Below are 13,777 nucleotides of genomic sequence, written 5' to 3'. Positions count from 1 at the left end.
CAGCTTCTGTGCTCCTGAGATGCTGCTGGGCCTGCTGTGTTCATCCAGCTTCACACTTTGTTATCTTGGATTCTCCAGCATCTGCAGTTCCCATCATCTCCGATCACTTTACTTGGTACATCAGTTACTTGAACAATGACGCTCATGTTTAAATATGTATCAATTCATGGGGTTAACAATTTTAACAGTAGCAATGATTTTGATTCTGGGCAGGAAGGATGTGGGACATCGGAGGCTGGGGGGAGTGGGAGGACAGGACAGGCAGATTGACCAACTGAAGAAAGAACTTTCATTCACATATTATTCAACTGCCTTACACACGGCCATGGGAGAATAGAAGAATCTGAGAAAATAAATTAAGTTTGAGGTGCATTTCCCCATTTTATAATCAAGCATCTGCATACAGAGAAACCTTTGGACTATGGGGAGATTTTCAATGTTGTCCATCAGGGTTAAGCATTGTTTATGCTGCACATTACTAACTAAAACTTTGGAGGATCACAGAAAACCACAGCTAACTTGAAAAAGGGAAAGTGTGACAGAATTAATAACAGACTTCAAAAGGATGTGGACAGAATGATAGATTGGTCAAACATGTCATCCACAAAAAGTTAATGCAGAACAATGTGAAGAGGTATACTTCGCTGGTAAGAATGAGGCATTATTAGCTAAAAGATACAATCCTACAGGGGAATGCCGGAACAAAGAAAGCTGGGGGTGATTGTGCAAAGCAGGACGCGTTAGCAAAGCATTGATAATTAATACGTTAACGCCAGTGATCCCATGAGAGTGGTAGAGCCAGAAAGTCATACTTACAAAACATTAAACTGGTTACAGTTGGAGTCCAAACCTGGGCACCACAATTTAAGGTGAGGAGAAGTCTACCTAGAATGTTTCTGGAGAGGAACAATTACAACTGTATAGAGAGACTAGAGAAGCTGCAATCCCCTCAAGCAGAGAAAGCCAAAAATAAAGCAGTGCTTAAACATTGGTAAATGCATGGAAGTACAAATGAAGACTGTTTTCATTAGCTGAGGGATTGCAAAACAGAGATTGCAGAGTTAAGATGACTGACAAAACAACTAGTGACAAATGTGACGGGAAAAACACTGTGTGGTTAGAGTGCTTAGTGCACTAATAGGTAATGGAAACAGAGCGGGTAGTAGCTTTCAAAAGGGAAATCGGCAGACATTTTAAGGAGAAAAGTAGCGGTTGGGATGCAGGGAAACAGCAGGGTTGTGGGACTAACCAAATTGCTTTTTGGAAGAGTCAGCTCACACTCAACAAACCAAAGCCGCCCTCTGTCCTGCAGTTTTGCATGCTTCTCCAGAAGTGCAGAGTTGGAGAAACAAGACCAAAGAATGACAAACAGAGAGACCAAAATCAAGGCTGAGCTCCATGGCATCATCCCGCTCACACTAAACAGGAAAAAGTGTTTAAACTGCCAGCAAGGTTTCAAAGTTTCAACGACAATCAACTAATTGTACAATAAAAGGGATATAAACATCATGGTGCCTACTATAATACTGTTACCTTGTCTCCAAACCATGCTCACTATGACCAGATGGCATAGCTGGCAGGGAGCAACAATAACATGTTATCCCACCATTACCTTCATATGAACCATGCCCTACTAAATAAAAGTAAAACTGGTCTGCAATCATGCTTCACATTAATAAGGGACTAAAATGCTTAAATTACAATTACAGGTTGAATAGACATGGTTTATACACCACTAAACACAAAACAGTAAGGAGTTGCATAAATGCTTCAATGGTTAAAAGGAGCTGAGAAGGCAAATAGTGGTGAACAACTGCATCCAGTGGGTGATCTAGAAAAAGCAGCACAACTTTAAATTAAAGCAAAGCCATTGAGGGGTGAAGCCAGGATGCATTGCTTCACACAAAGGATAATGGAAATATTGACGGGCAAAAGATAAGTAAATGGTGAAATAGGCTTGAGGGAATGCAGAGGCTACTTTGCTTCCCACTTTGATGAATGCAGTAAGTGTTTCGACAAAATCTCGTGAATACTTAGAGTTTAATGATGTAGCGAGCTTATTAAATTTTAATTCTTAGACATTTTAAGCACACGAGCTTTTTGAATAAATTTAAATGTTAAAAGATCATCAGAAATTCATCTGACTTATAATCAATCCATGCATTTGACTTTAAGGGTTTCTTAAGCATCAATTTAAGCTGCATTAGCAAAGGAGGCCACACAAGGAGATGAAATTATGTGGCGAGAGGCATAGATTAGAGCTGAACTTCTCAATTATTGAATTAGCAAGCATAATTGTTAAGTGTATTTAGCTATCGATAAGGAGACTGATTCATTCTGTTCAAACTCATAGTTTAAAGAGACGAATTAAAGTGACCACAGAAAATTGGACTCAACTGTTCAAAACTAAATAAAGTGGAAAAATTCAAAAACTTATTTGTTACAATACAAAACTAGCAGGTCATCCAAAACGGTGAAAGTGCTTTGTTTGTACGAGTTAGGAACTGTACTCAACAAGAAACAAACAGGGTCAAACTAAAAGCAATTCATGCACAAATTAAAAACAAAACAAGGAACTTCAACAGACTGGGAAAGCTAAAAGAGTCATTCAAGGTTACAAATACAACACAGATGCAAAAAGGAACCGTGGTGAAAACCCATACAGGGTCAAAAGATGCAATGAAAGCTTTTGTAAACATATAAAGGGGCTGGAAGATAAGTAAAAACATAGAACCATAACAAAGATATAATCTACTGTGAAGAACATACAGGCTTGTTATAGACTCACTTGGTTTCTGTCTTCACAATAGGCAAAATAGCAGCGGTACAAGACAGTATAAAAAACACAGGTAAAAGAAAGGAACTTAGTTGCCTGAATAAAAGTGGAAGATATTATCAACAGACAAACATTGAGTCTTAAACTGAGAGATCTTCTTACTTGCTGGCTTTTATCCCAGTGTATTAAAAGTTTTGTTGAGTAGATGATAAATGTATTGGTTATTTTTTCCAGGGCCTTTATTTAGAATTTGTGTCCAACAGTGCATTGAGTATAGGAGCTGGAAGGTATTGTTGCTGCTGTAATGGTTAGGCTGTTTTTAGAATTCAATTCTGGTGTCCCTGCTGATAGGATGGATGTTAAATTTGAAAGGGTGCAGAAAATATTGACGAGAATGATGCGAGGGAGGGAGAGTTTGAGCTATAAAAGATAGGCAGAATAGGCTGGGGCTATTCTCCCCAGAGCATCAGAGGCTGAGGGGGTGACTTTACAGACATTTATATCATGAAAAACATGGATAATGTAAATAGACAAGGTCTTTTCCCCAGGGCTGGGGAGTACAAAACCAGAGGGCATAGTCTTAAGATGAGAGGGGAAAGATTTAAAAGGGGCCTAAGGGGTAACATTTTCACACAGAGGGTAGTGTATGGATGGAATGGGCTGCCAGAGGAAGTGGAGGAGGCTGGTACAACTGCAATATTTCACAAGCATCTGGATGGGTACATGAATAGGAGGAGTTTAGAGGTATATGGGCCAAATGTTGGCAAATGGGACTAAATTAATTTACGACATCTGGTCAGCATGGATGGATTGATCAGATGTGTCTGTTTCCATGCTGTACAACTCTATGACTCTCACTGAAATTTCTATTACTTCAGGAGGAAGAGAAACGTAAGGAAATGATAGCACTGTTAGATTTATATCAGTTATGGGATAGCTAACAAGATTGATCACTGGGGACAGGATTCCTCAGCATGTGGACTAATAAGATAATGAGGAAAAAAAACATTTCCTGAAGAAGGGTCTAGACCCAAAACATCAGCCTTCCTGCTCCTCTGATGCTGCTTGGCCTGCTTTGTTCATCCAGCTCTACACCCTGTTATCTCAGATTCTCCAGCATCTACAGTTCCTACTATCCATGAGGAAAAAAAAATCAGTGATTTGCAAAAGGTAGGCTGTGTCTGTCTAATTGACTTTTAAAGGATGCAAGCATAAAGGGCGGAAAGAGCACTAGTTAGAGTTGTTTTTGTACCTGAGCTTTCAGGGACAGGTCATAAAGCTCCCCACAGGAGATTATTAAAAATAATGGCGTATAAAGTTAAGATAACACTATAGATCGATCATTGATTTGCAAAGTAGGAATGAAAGGTATACACAAACAAAGCATGTGTGGAATCTTTGGAGAAAGAAAGAATTAACATTTCAAACCCAATCTGATTTCTTCAAAAAGTTGGCAGCGGGGGAGTGCTATTGCAGACAGCTGGAAAGTGATGGGTTTTATGCGATAGAGAGGGGAAGGTGGGGGAGGAGCTGATAACGGTGTCCACAGCATAAAGCAGAGGGGGTGTTCATGGTAGCAAAGAAAAAATACAGATGAAGAGTAGTGTTAATGGCAGGTGTTAGCGGCAGAAAATAGTTCAGCTCTGCTGGGAGCAAATCCCTACAAACACACACCAGGGCTTGGGAAGGGGTTTTCATCAAACTGGAGAGCAGAGATCGTGCTCTGAAGTTGTTGAAACAGAGGCCTGAAGGCTGAAAAGTGCTTGGGTATAAAATGAGGTACTGCTTGTCCAGCTTGTGTTGTATTTCTTTGGAACGTTGCAGCAGACCCAGGATAGAAACACTGGAATAACAGCAGAACGCTGATTGAAATGGCCAGTGACTAGCAGGTCGGAATCATGCTTGTGAACAGTTCAATGTTGTTTCATAAAACGGTCACCCAATCTGCGTTTTGTCCGAGCAATTAGGAGGAGACTACATTATGAGCAGTGAATACAATAGGTCCAACTGCAAGCAGTAGAGATAAACTCTTAGTTCACCTGGAATGAGTCTGAAGTATTGGACAGTGAGGAGAGAGAAAAAAATGGTGAAGTGTAACATATTTTGCAGTGGCACGGGAAGCTGCTATGGGGAGTGAAGAGTTGTTGGCAGTGATGGAGGAATGGACCAGGCTGGCACAGAGGGAACAGTCCCTGTGGAATAGTGACAGAAGGTGGGAACTGTGGAGGTGACAGATAATGACATAGCACGGCCCTTTGAATGCAACGGTGGGTGTGTTGACATCCTCTTCAGTATGCAACTCATCTACAAACATGAGCACCCTTGACCATGTGTTTCACCTGTTCCTCCTCCACACCTTTCTTAATGACACAAAGCCAGCACATTTCCAGGCCCGGTCACTTCTAACTGAGGGGCACATTGGTATTGAAACTTTAACTCTCTGTTTAGATGCTGCCTTACCCGCTGACTCTCTCCAGCTCTTTCTGCTTGTATTTCAGATCTCCAGCATCTGCAGCATTTTGCCTTTTAGAAAGGCATAGAGTCTGGCAGCCGTGACAACTGGTATTCTGAACTGTAAAGGGTGGCTGAAGGTCTCTGTTTTAAGCTACTGTTATTATCTATGTAATCAACGAGGCTTCTAAGGCCCATATGCTTAGCATCTTGCAGTATGGCTGTGATAATTTACTGCCATCAGGCAAAAAGCTCTACAGTTTCCATATTATTGCTCGTGACACATTCTGAGTGTATCCTTCAAGAAAAAAATCATTAAAACATGCCTCTCAAAAGGTTGTGTTCCCAAGTGAAATAGCACAAATCAGACAAAGGCAGCATGTACATTGATTACATACCACAGGACCTCCTGTGTAGTGAGGCAGAAGGGACCAGACAACATGAAGGCCAGACCATATGAAGGCCCCAAATATTGAGTCTTGCACTTAGGAGTCACTGGCTGATGATTGAGAAAAATGGCGACACCTCGCTACAGCTGATTATCAAGAGGTGGCAACGTCAAAAGCAATAATGCACAGCATCACTTCGCAGCTTTGAGAGTGTCATCTGTGGCAGTACGTGCAACCCATGAATTTGCCTTCACAGCCATCGAAACAAAGTGTACCAAAGACACCCCCAATAACATGGATTGTTTGTTGCAGGTCCATCATCTCTCATAGGTGGTAGGAGACCAACATACTATCATTGCAATGAACAGGCAGTCCAATGCTCCATCTGTTTCTACACCAGGAGGTACAGAGGGATTGATCACGCATGTTACGTTTTTAGGGACCCTCAAATTTACCGATACAAGTTTCAAAATTACCTCAAGTAGGAGGCAGAGTGTACTGCGTAGATGTTACCAAAACATATTATTGGTTCAGTAAGTGGGCAAAACTGTAACAGAAAGACTACAATGTAGGAAGTGTGACCTCATTCTCTTCCAGTCCGGGAGAGAGAGTACAGAATAGTTTCCCAATGCAAAGAGGCTAAAAATTGTAGAGGGACAAAGGGATCTTAGTGTCTTGATACAATAATATTGAAAATTCATGCACAAATACAAAAAAAGCTTGAAAAATGCGATTGAAGTCTTGGCCTTTATCTCAGAGGTGTTGGTGTGTTAGAAGAATAGAATACAGGTCGATTTCTAGCCACAGTGAAATGACAACAATTTAAAACATTTTACAAATTGGCGTAAAATAAAACTGGGACAACAGTAATTTAGCACTAAATTTGTTAAATTCTGACCTGTGGCACCTTTCAGGGGTTCTACTGGGGGTTTTTTTCCCCCTAGTTACAATATGCTTATCAGTCAATGTCAACATACCTTCCAGTACCATTTTGAATGCTTTTTCTCCAGTTCCCAGCTCATGTGGCGGATACTTCATCAAAATTGTTCCCTATAGAGCAGAAACAAGCACATATTGATTGAAGCATATGTGATCCTGAAGGGTAAACACAGGGTTTGTGTGCAGGATGCATTCTCTTGTGGGAGAATCTAGAACGAGATGTCACCTGGTTAAAAATCACGAGGCATCAATTTAAAACAGTGATTCGGCTCTTAAAGGGCTGAGAGCATTTGGCACACTCTTCCTGACCAGGTGGTAGAAGCAGAGTCCTCAAAAAAAATACATATAATATATATATTAAGGCAAAAGTGAACGGATTATTCGTAAGCAGGGGGTGAAAGATTATTTGGGGTAGACAGAAAGGTGAGCTGGGATTACAATCAGATCAGCCATTTTACTGAATAGTAGATATAGCTCGAGGGGCCGAATGGCATACTCCTGCTAGTTGTTCATACCCTCTGAATTTGCACAATGACAATTAAACTATTGCCGCTGTGATATATCATGTGTGGAGTCAGTGTGTACATGTTTAGGATCTGGCTGTTCAGCGCTCGCTTTCTCCAAGGGCTAAGAGCAGACTCAATAGAAGAGAAATTACAGCGGCAGAAGAATTCAAAGCAAGCTTGCAATCATCTTTCAAGTGCAACCAAGATGCTTACATCAATTTGCACATCAAAGGGATCCACCAACTCTCCTGTGGAGTGTTAAATCACTTACAAGCGCAGTGAAACATTTTTCAGGTAATTCAGTCCAATCTGAGGGCATGAATGTGACATTGTGGCAATTATATTTAGCGCAGGTCTAGGAGAAGATCAACCGCTCTTCCAGGCAAATGTTGTTAATTTGACTTGAGGAAGGCATTGCATTGAGGCAAAGATTTACATTGTGCACCTAATACCAGCTGGAGTTTATTACCATCTGCAGCTTTTCAGGGCATAGATTGTTCTTCTGCTAGTTTCTGCTGATTCATCCAGCAATGGGGGCAGGTCGCTCTTGGGCTGTCTTGTTCGGTCACCCAGATCAGTTCAAAGGTCAATTTGTTTTTGTCAGTTGCTCATAGGCGGTCAAAACAGAAGGTTGTTACTTCTGGTCTGCAGGCCAGTCTGGTAATTTGAGGGGTGGGGAAATAGGTTTCAGGTAGCAGGGATGCTGCTGTTAGCAGTCTCCAGGTCATCAGTGTTTTGGAAAAGGCCAGAGGAGCTGAAACATTAAACCACTCAATGTTGGACAGAGTTACAGTCCAGAATAGGCCACTGATGATGCTGCACCTGAGAAGAACGCCCACAAACAGTACTGCTTCAATGAAGCTGAGGAACACTGGATTTCAGGGAAAGCCAAGAGTAACATCAGTGCGGTGAAGCTTATGGTCTGTGAAAGAACTGGCATCATGCTTCTGTGCAAGTGCTGGAAATCAACTTTGAGAATGAAAGAAGGTAAGGCCTAGGAAAAGAAATGCAACCACCAGCTGGTAAGGTAGCACATGACAACGTGGCTCTATGGGAGCTTCAAAGCTAGACTTTCAGGAGTGAGGAACTGGAACTGCTTATAACGATGACAAAGCTTTGATGAGATTTGGTGATTCAGGGTCCTAAATACCTAATGGATTGCTGAAAAATGTACGGGAACTGTTCTGACCACATCTACTGTTTGATGAACTCTGTCTGTCATCTCTCTGGATAGCTCCTTCTAGAACTACCCCAACACTTCCCTAATCCTCCAACTCCAAACCCTCTCCTGGCAGCTCAGCCCCCAACCCGACCTGTCTATTCCAATCACCGTACCAGTCTAACCCAGTCTACTACCCCTTAACTCACCAACGAGCCGCCTGACCCAATCCACCCTACCTGCCCTCCTGCTACTCTAAACTACCCCATATGAATTCACCTGCCATCTCGCACATCCTCTCCAAAGATTTCTACAAAGGCTTTGGTCACTTAAGACTCCTTATTTACCTGACCCTGATGGTTAGTTCTGTTAAAGCAAAAATTCCCTGTACTGCCCTCTGCAAGGAGTCCTGTGCTTGCTTCCTCCATTGGAAGACGGGCCCAAATAATTTGAGCCAAGAATGTGTGTGACATGCATTGGAATTAGGGTTTCAAACCCTGATTAGAATATTTGGGGTGTTCTGCTTTATGTTGGTGGAAGGATAAAGCCAGGATGTTGAGACGCCCATGGCTTCTTTCTGAATAGAGACATGGCTCCTCTAAATTCCAGGTGAGAGGGAAGATGAGGCTGATAATTATTCTCTCCCTGCAAAGTGCGCCAGATGCACCAAATCGGAAGGTTGCAAACTGGAAGATTTGAAAGGGTGATACCTTCGGGAGGGAAGGAGTATCTGGCAATGCCCATTAGAAATATATAGCAAGGTAGGAAAAGTCAAGCAGCATATTTAAGAAACACATCAATCCCTGAACCATACAAAGATCTGTCTGTTCTAAGCTATTGTTTTTTATCCATCAAAACTGACTTGGTTTAGCAGACTTGCATTCACTGCACTTTGTCATCAGGCTGTGAAACACTGACAGCTATCAAGGAAAGAAGCTCAAATACTTCTACTTTTACTGTCTGCAGCATTTCTTAGATACAGTCTGGTAGAACTCTCAAAGGCAAGGGGGGGCGGGTAGTACTGATCAAACAGAAACATCTGTGTTGACTTGGATATGTAGGCAGAATGGAAGATAAAGATATATCCAAGGACTCTCTGTACAGTGAGGTATTTGGAGCCAGAGGACCAGTAGGTGCTCAGATCTCCACTTCAAGGATGTTTACAAGCACGGCAGGGCCCTAAACATCAACCACCCCATGTGGCAGTCACCAGTTGATGACAGAATAGCAACACCATGTGTGGGCTGGCACACAGATGACCGGGTTTGGCACAGCAGCAGTGCCAAAAACAAGCACCAATATTACTTGGCACCTTTGCGTGTGACACTTAAAGAACTGATCTCTCAGCTTTCACAGCCAACAGCGAAACAGCAACAAAGACAGCCCCTGCCATCTGAAACATATTTGTTTGTTGCCCGTCCATCACTTCTCCTGGATGGAAGGATGCCAACAAATCTGATCTGTTACAACTGGAAGACAACTTTCAAGCTGTTGCAGTTTGCCAATGCAAATTCAGATTCTCCACCTCAGAATCTTTTTCCTGGCACAGTAGATGTTTGTTAAAGCCGCACTTTGACAGTACAGAGGTCCCAAATGTCTTCCAAAATTCTAATGTTCCTGCTGAAATCCTCTTTACCAGCACACTCTGTTCTAATGAATATGTACAGAAGAAATAAGGCTGCAAACCCGATGGGGCAGCATCAATGACTCAATGTTCTGCAGCGGACACCATATAGTTGACTTTGTCGACCGAGAAGTAAGTAGTTCCTAGACATTAATGTATAAAACTACCGGAAAAATGAAGCAGTGCAGAGATGTGAAAGTTTATAAATTCTCCAGTGCAGTCATGTCTTCCCCTCTTTTCAACAGTCCGTTGGGTCATTAACAGCCAGAATGTATTTGAGCAATCTGCTACTGATGGACCAATTCAATTGCTGCCCAGAAAGGTTTACTTCGGAAACATATGGCCACACTTTCTCAATATAAATATTTATTTAATGCTAATGTCATTACCATATCCCATGTCAGCACAATGTTATCCCTCAGAGTGCAGTCCCCATTTAATCCAGAGTAAACAAACCTTGAGAGGCTGGCCAGCAGCAGTTATTTCAGTCTGAACGTTGCATCTGTTGGAAGCTCTGCACAGCACTGTGGAAGTTTCACAGAATTAAAAAGCTCATTATAACTATGAGGCTTTGCTGAGTGTGCAACAGAAGCCAGTTTCATGCTTCTGAGTGGCTCTGTGGCTTTCACCATGTTTTGTTGTGTTACCAATCGAGTCCAAAGACTGGAACTTGTGGACAACCTTTGCTGGTGGAAGATATTTGATGCAGACAAAGAGGGATTCCCTTCTATCTCCTGATTAATAGGAAAAGCCGGGGGCGGGGGTCACCATCTTCACAATTATGAAGTTTTTATACAACTCAGGCGTCCAAAGGATGATCAGATTTCAGACAGCGTGGTCCATTCTTTCCACAGTGTAGATCTCTAGAGAGTATATCCTGGCAACAAGTCTAATTCTTTGCAACACGCCCATATTTCTGAAACCCATTTGAAAATTTACCTTCTTCAATACATATAACAGCAAAACGGCACACTGTTCAGCCTTGCCTAGACATTGTTGACAGTTCCAGTATTTATTGCCCATTCCTAATTCCCTTTAAGAGGGGTGTGGTGGCTTTCCTCTTGCAACACTAACTGCGTGATGAAAGGACTCCGCCATTATTGATAGTGTTCAAAGACTTCGACCCAACAGCTACAGCATCTCGATGATGAGAATGCTTGAAGGATATTGGGAAAAGCACTTGGCCTTCTATAGAATAGAATCATAGAATCCCTAGTGTGTGGAAACAGGCCCTTCGGCCCAACAAGTCGAAACTGAACCTCAAAGCATCCCACCCAGACCCATTCCGCTATAACTCACCTAATCTACAGATCCCTGAACCCTACGGGCAATTTAGCATGGCCAATCCACGTAAACCTGCATATCTTTGGACTGTGGGAGGAAACCAGATCATCCAGAGGAAACCCACACAGACACGGGGAGAATGTGCAAACTCCACACAGACAGTCGCCCGAGGCTGGAATCGAACCCAGGTCCCTGGCACTGTGAGGCAGCAGAGCTAACCACTGAGCCGGCAAAAATAGTAGCTAGAACATCACCGCGCAGTACAGGCCCTTCAGCCCTCGACGTTGCGCCGACTTGTGAAACCAATCTGAAGCCCATCTAACCGACACTATTCCATTATCATCCATATGCTTATCCAATGACCACTTTGGAGGGTTTTGCCAAGGATATCTTGGAAACTCACTGCATCCTGAACATGAAGCATACTGTAAGCCACTGTACCATGATAACAAAAGGTTGGATGTATTGCATCGCTCATGAGTTGACAGAGTGATTAAATAGACAAAATGTCACCCCTCTTAATCAGAACCGGATACAACGGGTCAAGTTGAGTTCATGCTGTGATGATTTTGGAAAAGACCCAACAGTAATGTCACCGAAAAAAGGTGGAACGTCTCTGTTCTGTAAATGTGCTCCTTGCCTAACACTTGTATGGTGCGTGCTCTATGCCACTTGACCGTCTGTGTTTGGATAGGATCCTGCTCTTACTCTTTATCAACATTCCATGCTTCATTACTGTAGTAAATAAATGAACATGGCTAGGTCCAAAAAAATTTTTGCAGAAGTGACTGAGCTTCTACAACTACATCGATCTCCCTCCATCTACTGGACAGTGTTCCCTGGCAGTTCTAATTGGATTCCCATTGTTTCATTTTGCAATATCTTCCACAGAGACAAAATGGATGTAAAGTCAAGGAGAATCAAATTATGAACAGTGCTAAAGTGTGGTCAGAGAGCTGCATTTTAATGGTCTTGAAGTTACTTTGGTGAGGACACTTTTAGAAAACTACATTTAATTCTGCTCTCCCTGCGAAAGGAAAGATGTTATTAAACTTGAAAGGGTGCAGAAAGATTTACAAGAACGTTGCTTCTTTGAGTTATAGGGAGAGGCTGAATCGGCTGCGGCCATTTCTTCCCTGGACCACCAGAAGCTGAGGTGTGACCTTATGCAGGTTTATAAAATCATGAGGAGCATGGTTAGGGTGAATGGCCAAGGTCTTCTTCCCAAGCTGGGGGAGTCCAAAACTAGAGGACATAGATTTAAAGGAGAGAGGGGAAAGATTTAAAAAGGACCTGAGGGTCAGCTTTTTCACACAGAAGGTGGTGCACGTATGGAAGGAGTTGCCAGAGGCCGGTACAGTTACTTTAAAAGGCATCTGGATGGGTACATGAACAGGAAGTGTTTGGAGGAATATGGACCAAATGCTGGCAAATGGGACTTATCAGTTTAGGATATCTGGGCAGTGCAGACAAGTTAGACTGAAGGACCACTTCTATGCTGTATAACTACATAATTCTACAAGAGAAAGAGGGATTTCATGGCTGAAATACAGACCGGGACACAGGCTGCAAGTGAGTGAGTGCAGAAGAGGAAGAGGCGGATGGAATAATCATGAGCAATCTTGATAGAAAGGGTTGGAATCAGAGTAGCTGGGAATTTGTAAGTAGATTGCAAGATTGGAGAGGTTTCACAGAAGCAGGCAGCTCTGGAAAATTTAAATAGAAGGAAGAGACTTTCAAATGAAAAGACACAAGGTCCCAGCTGCCAATGTCGATGAGCAAGAACATGGAAAATACAGAAACGTCCTTTGGTACAGAACAGCCTTTCAGGTGAATTGAGATCTTTGGAAAGTACACCATTTGATCATGATCAGAAGAGCATGGGACCACTGAATCTGGAACTTACAACAGGATGGATGAGGATTTTAGAAGAGATGAGCTGACGCTGGGTGTAAGTCAGGTGACGTTGCAGAGGATAAAGGGTCTGAAGTTCAGCCCAATGACAACTAACTACCCAAAAGTGAACGATCTACTTCAGCCTAAGATAATGTCTAACAAGGGGATATATGGAAAGTACCAGATTTTTGACAGAAGCTGAGGACAAGGCATTCTCCACATTCAGTTGTAGTTCCACACAAGACCGTTGGAAATGCAACCTCATAACACAGAAGGTGTGGAATATCAAAAGGTTGGTGGTAAATTACATATTATGTTGCATAAAAATATTCAACATCTAAGACAGATTGAGAAACGAGATTCGAGAGCAGATCCGCAAAAATGGACATATTGACAATGTTGTTTTACTTATAAAATCAGAGGGCACGGTACAAAATGTTGTCAAGTGACCAGGGACCCTAAATTGGACATTCTGAATTAACCCGCAGCTGGAGAAATCAGGTCTGACAGAGAATTGGCCAAACTAAATAGCAGCCAGCAGTTATTGGCCACAGAGAACAAAGGAAACCAAGGAAAGAGGTTCGGGGGAACAGCCTGACAGTTGTGTATTGGAGAAGTATCGATCAGACTTCATGGCACCTCAACCTCCACCCTGTGCCTGAGATTGTGCACTTTGTACTTTCCCGGTATGGCAACAGTGAAGAGTGTCAGTGCAACCTCACTGGATGCTTTGATCGGCAATCATGACCCCAT

The 13,777-nt window shown here is 42.5% G+C and overlaps 1 protein-coding gene across 8 annotated transcripts in view; it reads right to left on the bottom strand.

Moving 5' to 3' along the window:
* The window catches only part of pot1 (protection of telomeres 1 homolog), a 268,174-nt gene that overhangs the window by 201,426 nt on the left and 52,971 nt on the right, over positions 1 to 13,777 (bottom strand). For 7 of the 8 annotated variants that reach the window (XM_048548944.2, XM_048548943.2, XM_048548946.2 and 4 more), the window contains one exon: positions 6,594 to 6,666. In XM_048548944.2, coding sequence (XP_048404901.2) covers positions 6,594 to 6,666 — 73 coding nt within the window. Of the gene's footprint in view, positions 1 to 816; positions 855 to 6,593; positions 6,667 to 13,777 lie in introns of those variants that run through there. The other variant, XM_059652336.1, reaches the window with a different exon arrangement.

This window comes from Stegostoma tigrinum, chromosome 18, assembly GCF_030684315.1.
Source record: "Stegostoma tigrinum isolate sSteTig4 chromosome 18, sSteTig4.hap1, whole genome shotgun sequence".
Classification (NCBI taxonomy): domain Eukaryota; kingdom Metazoa; phylum Chordata; class Chondrichthyes; order Orectolobiformes; family Stegostomatidae; genus Stegostoma; species Stegostoma tigrinum.
The sequence above is the reverse complement of the archived record's forward strand: the minus strand, read 5'-3'. Positions and strand labels throughout refer to the sequence as shown.